At 33.1% G+C, this 9,201-nt stretch overlaps 1 protein-coding gene across 2 annotated transcripts; it reads right to left on the minus strand.

Moving 5' to 3' along the window:
* Window positions 1-8,614, minus strand: mixl1 (Mix paired-like homeobox). Of its 2 annotated transcripts, XR_012395351.1 has the most exons (4): window positions 8,478-8,614; window positions 6,116-6,324; window positions 1,151-2,273; window positions 1-1,011 (listed from the first exon to the last, which is right to left on the minus strand). XR_012395351.1 is itself a non-coding variant. In NM_130940.3 (3 exons), exons 1-3 carry the CDS (start codon window positions 8,575-8,577, stop codon window positions 1,599-1,601), a joined length of 984 nt encoding a protein of 327 aa, NP_571015.3. In that variant the 5' UTR covers window positions 8,578-8,613; the 3' UTR covers window positions 5-1,598. The 2 variants fall into 2 exon arrangements, 1 of the variants encoding a protein (NP_571015.3); NM_130940.3 differs by having other exon boundaries at window positions 5-2,273; window positions 8,478-8,613.
* Window positions 8,615-9,201: the final 587 nt, after the last annotated feature.

The raw sequence follows: 9,201 nt of genomic DNA on the forward strand, positions 1-9,201 counted from the left end.
TTTCTTTTTTTATTATGAATGTACAATGTCTCCATATTCAAAACTGTGCCATAATCACACGCAACAATATACAATAACATCTGAAATTTACAATAAATATCTGATTATTTTTCAGTTGTTAGATGTTCTTAAAAGCCTTTGTGTTTAGTTTACCCAAAAATGAACATTTTATTATTTATTTCGCAACCTCATCTTGTTATAACCCTCCTGAGAGTTTAGATCATCTTCAGAACACAAATGACAAATATTTTAGATGAAATCCTGGAGCTCTCTCATCCTCTTTAAATAGACAGCAATGGTCCAAAGATGTTCAAAGTCCAGAAATGGAACCAAAAACATTGTTCATGTGACTTCAGTGGTTCAACTGTAATCATATGAAATGCAGTGAACATTAGAGCAGCAAAAAAAAAAAAAAAAAAAATACACTTTTTTTTTTTTTTTTGTAACAACACTGTTTTCCTATGTTTTCCACATCAGGTCAGAGTTGCCCATTTACTACGGTCATTACAATGCTTGCCTAGTAAACACATACTGACCTGTGATGGATGAGACATTAGCAAACAAAGTTGATATTTTTCCCCACTCAAAAGTGTTCTTGGAGCGTCATGTTAAGGCTGCATGATACTGGGGAAAAACTGACATTATGATTGTTTTTCTACGATATATATTGAGATGTTGTTTATGTTGTAATTTCAACATATGAAATAAACAGGTCTATTTGGAAAGACATCATTATTTTAAATACATTGGAAAGATTTTATAATGGAAAGCATCTGTATAAACACTGATAAATGCAGCAAAGCAACAATACTGTACAAATAAAATGCAGTGCTTGATTTTCTGGAAGTCCAGCAATATTCAGATACACAAATGTAATAATTAAATGTAAAATAACGCTGTATTTGTCTTTGCATATGTACAATTAATCATTCTTAAAGTTAGAAATTTTTTTTTAATACCCAAATACTTTAAACCATGGGTGTCTACACTCTGTCCAGGAGGGCCGGTGTCCTGCAGATTTTAGCTTCAATTTGCCTCAACACACCTGCAAGGATGTTTCTAGAAAGCCTAGTAAGAGCTTGATCAGCTAGCCCACGTGTGTCTGATTGGGGTTGGAACTAAACTTTGCAGGACACCGACCCTCTAGGACCAAGTTTGGACATGCCTGCTTTAAACTGACTTTAACCAAATGCTCACACAGTCACAGGCCCTAAAACACAGATAATTAATGGTTTGGTCAGTTGATGGTTAATAGTTGTGACAAACTATGAGTGTTTCCAAATGTAACCCTATGACTAATGCAGATGCGCAAATTGAGATTTCGATGCTGGAACAATATATTGTTCAGCTCTACTCTGTATGATTACAGTTGATGCACTGAAAGTTTTGTCAACTTTTTGGTTCCTTTTCTGTATTTTAAATGACCGTTGCTGTCAATGAAGGATAAGAGAGCTCTCCGATTTCATCTAAAATATCTTCATGTGTGTCCTGAAGATGAACAAATGTCTCGGATATGGAGTAACATGAAGGTGATTTCTTAATAACAGAATTGTCTTTTCTTTTTTCAATCTGTCTAAGTTCTTTTTCTCCCTCAAAGACTAAATGAAGCCATTAAAACCAGACATGGCGTCTCTTTCCCAATCAGAGTCAGAATCGGAGAACTCGACGGCTTCGCTTGCTCTGATTGGAGAAAAAGTAGCAAAAAGCTCTGGTTGTGTCTGCACCGACATGTTTTGTACAGAACAGGCGATGTGTTTAGGGGATGATGAAGACATCATGAAGTTACTCTGAGATGGCAGAGGAGGAATGACCACCTTCATCTCCGGCCCGATGGTCTTGTTAGGAGGGAAGTTGTCATACTCCACCAAAAACTGCTTCATTGTTGATTTAGCGTGGTTTGCTGAATGTGTGAACTGTTCGTGTTCCTTTGGGTACTGCTGTGTGTAACTGCGCGGCACCACCACACTCAGGTGATCAGTTTTGATGGGATTCTCCTGGGTTCTGCTGAACATGCATGGGATGGTGGTTGGGTCGTATATGTCACCTTTAATGGTGCTGATTTTCTCCTCTGAAGAGTTGATGAGCTGCTGATGGAAGCTGTCTGCTGTAAATGTTGAGGTTCTTTGTAAGTTCTCCAGGCCGCTGTGGTTCTGATGTGTGGTAAACTGGTGCATAAGGAGATTGTTGGGGGTCAGGATGTTTCCGCTCGTCTTGTTTGGGATTGAAATTCCCACCTGGCGCCGAGACTTCGCCCTTCGGTTCTGGAACCAGACCTGAAGAGAAGATGGAGACATTAATTTAGGAATGTGAGGCCATTTGAATGAAATCTATAACATTCTTAGCACAAACATTTAGACAAAGATAGCTGCAGAAATGATCAGAGCTGCTTATTTGAATGGTTTAGTATTTGTTTTTACCATCAGAGTGGACCATAAAACCTACAAACCTTTATTTCTACATCACATGAAAGCTGAATAAATAAGAAGTCCACTGACATATGTTTCGTTAAGTTTGAACAATTGAACAATATTTGGATTGAGGTTAAAAAAATAAAAATAAATATAAAATCGAAATATTGAAGAAAATCACCTTTAAAGTTGATTATATTATAAATTAAAGTTAAACTAAATTATGATATTTATATCAAGACATTCAGTAAAAGGGGAAAATATTGTGAGACTGATAACAGCAGCCAGAAGAGAGAAAAACGTCAAATTTACTGTCCTGTCCTACAGATGCTACATTAGAAACATCTCGCTAAAGCAGTAATTCGTTTTTTGTAATTTGACACAAATATGATACAATTCATACATATAATTATACATACCTTTTATAAATATTAAACACTAAAGGATTTAACATTTTGATCACCGTTAAATGTGTTAACAGTTATGTGAACATATACTAAATATCTTGATGGGATATGAGCTCTATCCAACATTCTGAGTCGATATTTTGATAAGTCAATATTTCTGGCTATTGTCAAAAATATACCTGTGCAACATAAGAAACAAATGTCAAGATTTTTACATTTCATTATTATTAATAATAATCGCAAGCAAAACAATGTTTCTGGAAAAAGTCCTGTTTACAAAGACTTTTATTTGGATTTAAAATACAGTTTTGTGGAATATTTTTGAATGATGCACATCTAAAATAAAAGGGAATTTTCAAATGATTCATTGGTGTAAAATTTCATGAGATTATTTAATATGATTTGATTATTAAAATATCAGAGTTATTAATAAGGGTCATCATCAATGTTGAAAACATTTTCTTATTTTGGTGGAAACTGATGATCCTGAAAATGTTATTTTGAGAAATATATCAAACCTGTGTCAGTAAAAAGCAGCTTCTTTGTGTGAGAACATAGTCCATAGTTATGGAGGACCAGGAGTGCTGGTTAGAAATAAAATGTAGAATCAAATGATCAATTTAACAGTGCGCGTTTAGCTCAACTTGAGATGAAAGTTGATTGGTTAGCTCCCATGCGTGGACTGTCCAATGGCATTTTTAACTCAATTTATTTTCAACTCGAGAAAAGCACGTGGCAAATGCCTTTTTAAAAAGCTATTTAATTGCATTTGAAATGATCTATAAAAATGTTTTTATTGTTTGATTATTCAGCGTTTTAGAACATGAATTAAATAAACATTGGAGCAATTCCAGCGTTATGGATGTGACATTTGCAGTCAAACACAAAACATAAATTCACAGAGAAAGTCTATGTGAACTTTATATTGAAACATCTGTTTATATTTTCCAGAACAACTGACCACTAAAAAATAACCACTAAAATCTGTAAACATGTTTTGTACTTTAAATGAAGAAAATAAACATGCGTTATGGATGTGACCAAAAACATCTGCGAGTTTGCAGTATACAACAACCTTTGTAGAAATTGCAAACTGCACAACCAAAATAATAATAATAATGTTAATCAAAAGAATAAATGATGTCTCTCTATAGAACAAAACTGATTGATTTTATTTTACTTGACATTTTTGCATTTATGAGGAAAAAGTGTGGTTATGGATGTGACATCTCTCCATTATGGATGTGACCGATGTGAAACATTTTTGATTATTTCTAAAGTATTGTAAAATACAAGCCTACACACACACACACACAAAAAAAAGATTGTAGAAACGGATTCCATATTTTGGTGAAAACCTCATTTTTTTCATGGCAAGTTTGATGTTTGCAAGCAATTGCTCATATATAGAAGTGTCTATTTATTTATACATCTATTTTTAAATGCATTGATTTATTGCTTTATTAAATGTCATTTAAAAACACATTTAAATAGGTCTATTTGTCCATTAAAATTCTGATTTATTTATGCACATTTTAATGATTTAGTTATTAGTTTGATTTCTCTTTTTATTTCTTACCGGCTCTGCTGGTCCTCCATACATATTATTTAAGTCTGAGTATACTAGATTAAAGAAAAATCCTGGCCAATAAAATGTTCTCAGAGTAATCCTTAAATTATGTTTCTATGCAGAAAAAAACTCTCTTTCAGAAGTCTGACAGCTGTTAGATCTGTGGCTCGTTTCATTTTAATTAAATAAAAATGAAAACGTCTTATATTTTGTCAATTGCCCAACACATGCAATATATCATAAAAGTCAAAGTGATTGATTTTTCTTCTGAATATTGGGTAAAATACTTGTTCATAAAGACATTTTGTGAATTACTACTGTAAATACTTCAAAACTCAACGTTTGATTAGCTTTATGATGCATTGTTAACCCTTTAACTGCTCCACCAAGACAACATTTTTTGGATTGAATTTCTTTACTCCTGATGTTGCTAGTTAACACACTCAATCTTTTTTTTCCATCACATTAGTAGGTTCAGTTGAAGTCAGAATTATTAGCCCCCCTTTGATTCCCAAATGATGTTTAACAAAGCAAGGAAATTTTCACAGTATGTCTGAATATTTTTTCTACTGGAGGAAGTCTTACTGCTTTTATTCTAGCTGAAATAAAACAAATTTTACATTTTTTAAACAACATTTTATGGTCAAAATTGTTAGCCCCTTTAAGCTATATTTTCGTTTGAAAAAATAGTATGTTTAGAAATGCATTGAAAACAAAATCTTCTCTACGTTAAACAGAAATTAGGGAAAAATAATAATTCAGGGGGGCTAAAAATTCAGACTTCAACTGTCTGTTTATGGTAAAAGTACTGGAAATAATACATACACTTCATGTTTTTCAGATTTTCATAGTATTAAGACCAATTTATTAAAAATCAATCAAAATAAAGCATTTATGAATACTAAATCATCTTTATGTTTTGAAGTTTGCCATTAAATATTTCAGATTCTCAATTAACATGTTTTCTGCTTTTTGTTTTTTTACAATAAAACCAAAATGTAGTGTAGTAGAGCGACAGGATTATGTTTCCTTGATTGTTTTGTAAACCAACAATGTTGTGTGTAAGCCATTATTTAAAACAGTCAAAATATGGTCGACCATTTGGTACAGGGTATATACAGGAATCAGAGGGTAAAATTCAATACCTTTTAAGACTCTTTCAAAACATTTTAAGACCTCATTGCCACTTTAGGTCTGAACTGGCAACATTAATTATATTCACTAAAAACTGATTGTAAGGAACTAATCCTAAACTAAAACATTATTCTTATATTTTATAAAGTGTTAATCCAGAATGTTTCGCCTATAGAACTGCAGAAATAATGGTGCTGCCTTGCTTACTGCAGTAAACAAAGTAGTGTGACATCAAATATAGCAGGATTTTATCGATTTCATAAACTACACAGCATCCTTAAACTTCAAACATTAGCATACAACTATAATTATACAACTGTATAATCAAAAATGATGCAAAATTTAATTCCTTCTAACAGCATTTAGGACTTAACTCTAAATTGATTTAGCAACTTTTAATACTTTAAGACCCCGCGGACACCCTGTGGTAGAGCGGGCAGTTAAAGGGTTAAGAACCTCTTTTTCAACAAAACATGACTTGAAAAAAAAAAGGTGGTTTTCTCGATATTTTACATTTTTTGAGCACATAAAAAGGTTTTATCAACAGGTTACATCAACTAAAAGCTTTCTGTAAACATTGTAAGTGAAAATCTCACCTGAATTCTCGATTCTGGCAAGCCGGTGAGTGCCTCAAGCTTCTCTCGTAAATAAATATCAGGGTATTTGGTGTCCAGGTAAACTTTCTCCAGCACGTCGATCTGCTGCTGCGTGAAGTTTGTGCGTTTTCTGCGGTGTGTAAACAAACTGACGTTGTCTGCCCTGGAGGCACCATCCAGGAACTTCATCCTGTCCTGAAGCACATAATCTGAAGAGAAACAATGAGTAAAGCTTTAAATTAGACAACTAAATCCATACTGTAGGTTTTCTCAAATACAGGTAAAGGTATAGTTCATCCCAAAATGAAAATGCACTTACTAGGCAAAAATGCAAAATTGTAAATTATTTTCCACATTGAACCACAACGATACACATTTCGATAAACGTTTTGAAATAAAAGTACCCAAACAATGACTGAAGCCATAAAAATTAGAGGGTCCATTAAATAGCATAACATATTTTTGGCTGATAAATTTTCAGTGGCAGAAAATTCAGTACATCATTAATATCAACACACTTTTAGATCCCCATTGTTGCACAGTTCTGCTGTGTGATTGGCTCTTAGATCATTATAGAGTAAAAAAAAAGTCCAGAGCTTATTGTTATTGACATCTATTATCGCGATTCGATATAATATCGTTTATTAGCCCTAGTACTTAGTATTTAGGCCTACTCAGCCTCAAGTCATTTCAATCCTGTGGGTTTCTTCTTTTGAGCACAAAAGGCAGACATTTTGAAGGATGTTGAAAATCTGTAACCATTGACTTATCTAGTATCCTAAAAACAAATATGTTGATTAACAGTTTCTGTATTTTGTGATTCACAAGTATTTACCGTTTATTTATGGTTTTGAATTGCATTATAGGAGCTTGATCTTAGCTAAATATTAAAATAATTAGTAAATTAATTAAAAAGCATACAAAAATGGAAAAAACAAATAAATAAAAATTAAACAATAAAGGGTGAGTAAAGGACAGAACTTACAATAACCGTAATTTAAGATTACCGCTTTAAAGGTATACCACGGTTTGGAAAAGTCAAGGTTTTAAAACCGGCAAAATTTTCAGTAATGCCGTTCCTAATGTATGAGTTAGATTTTTTTTAATACTTTTTTTGTTGTTGTTGCTTTTTATAGGACAGCAGTATCTCCAGCAAAAAAAAAGATGCCGTTTTAAATAGTAAAGAAATCAGTGTTTTTGAAACAAATGGAGACAGCAGAAGTCAATGATTTCTTTGAATTATTTAGCCTGACGTGTTTACAGCTCCAAAATATCATGTATTTTTTTAAAGGGGAAAAAAGTTTTCGTTTTTTGCCCAGATATTCAAAAAGGATAGATTTAACAGCGGTATTCACAATACCGTGATACCATGAATTTATCCAAGGATATCATACCGTCAGTATCCTATACTGGCCCATGCAAGCACTCACCAGTTGATTTTTGTAGCGTAAAATACACTCAAAATAAATTACGTTTGCATCAATTCTTCATTTTTTTGTAGGGAAAACTTTATTGTTTTTTGTTCAATCCACTTACATTTGAAAAGCTAAGTTAACTAAGTCAACACAAATTGATAATGAAAAACCCAACATATTTTAGTCTACAACACCAACCCAGACAATATATACCTTTAAACTATTAAAAATGTTCAGAAAAGTCACTTTAATTAAATTTTAAGGTTAACAGTTGTTGGCAGAAATATCAAGGTCCCAAAGACTGTAAATAAAACGCTGGATTCCACACAGTTCATTTGTGTTGGGAGATGAAGGAATGAAGTTAACTTATTAGTTTTTACAAATCGAAGTGGATTGAATATAAAACAATTAAGTTGGAACAACAAAATTCTAAATTTTTGGGGGACAGTTCATTTTAAATAAATAGCTTTCGACAGCAAAGGTGTTTTTAAGAGTGACACAATGCAAAAGCAATTTAAATCGATTTTTTAAAAAAGCATCACAAAATACACTGAAAAAATGATGGCTGCGAAATTGTTGCAAACTATTTGTATGTTGAGTTTAAACAAACAAATTAAATTTAGCAATGTTCAACTCAATTTGTTTAAATTCAGGCCAAATAAATAGTTTACAACCATTTAACTTAAACATTTTGAATGAATCATAGGGAATCATCTTTGAATCACTTTTTTCAGTTTACGAAAAATCCCTAAATTACGAATATTTGTAGTGTAGCCTAGGAAAACCAAATTCGTTTTTTGACTTTTCCCTGAGCTTACAGGTTTCCAGCCTTCAAAATATCCTCATTTGTGTTTCAAAGAAGAAACAAACAGGATTAAAACAAACGAAGGGTGCGTAATCGACAGGATCTTCATTTTCTAGGTGAACTTTCCCGCGTAAACACTCACCTGATGTGTGCATGCCCGTCCTCCTCTCCATATCCGCGTTTGGAAAAAGCTGGAATTGTTTTAAATGTCCATTCCCGAGGTTTCCGTGCACGACTGCCATTGTGCTGCTGTCCTTCTGCTGGAGTTGAGCCTGAAATGAGTGGCTTTTCTTCGGCTGAGATTATATATGTCTCTCTGGTCATCCGTCCTTCCGTCAAGGTGATCAAAGGCAGCGGCAGGTGTGAATTCTGGACACTCGAGGTCCATTTGCATCTGTAAAAGGTTCGTGTGCGAGTTTAATGGGATCTCCACCCGAATACACATGACTTGAAAAAACATGTACGTGTATTGTTGGGCTTGAGATGTTCAGCTGATCGGTTCTTCAGATCAGTTCGCAGCCTTGGCACTTCCTGCAGACTGGAGATGCTCACCTGAACAGAGCTGACGATGAGTCACGCTGGAGAAATATAGTCATGTTTGTGTGTTATCTTTCATTGAAGCCTTGTGCATATTAAATGCATTCTTAAAGTAAAAACTTTTTTGGGCATGTTACGACTTCCTATTTGACTATTGATGATGGTATGTTAAAATGACGAATAAATAAAATAAAAATAAGCAAAAATATATTAATTATTAACTATTTTTACATAATTTGATTATGAAATGATAAAGAAAAAATCCATGAAAAATAATGCATTAACGTGTTTAAAAAATTATTTTAAATAAAATTAATTATAAACGAATT

Source organism: Danio rerio, chromosome 20 (assembly GCF_049306965.1).
Source record: "Danio rerio strain Tuebingen ecotype United States chromosome 20, GRCz12tu, whole genome shotgun sequence".
Lineage (NCBI taxonomy): Eukaryota > Metazoa > Chordata > Actinopteri > Cypriniformes > Danionidae > Danio > Danio rerio.

Bases quoted from the DNA above. Each gene is read 5' to 3' on its own strand.
- mixl1 (NM_130940.3), bottom strand. From the start codon at position 8,577: ATGGCAGTCGTGCACGGAAACCTCGGGAATGGACATTTAAAACAATTC. The intron at 6,325-8,477 runs GTGAGTGTTTAC...GTTTCTCTTCAG, and splicing joins GACGGGCATGCACACATCAG to ATTATGTGCTTCAGGACAGG. The intron at 2,274-6,115 runs GTGAGATTTTCA...TCTTCTCTTCAG, and splicing joins TGCCAGAATCGAGAATTCAG to GTCTGGTTCCAGAACCGAAG.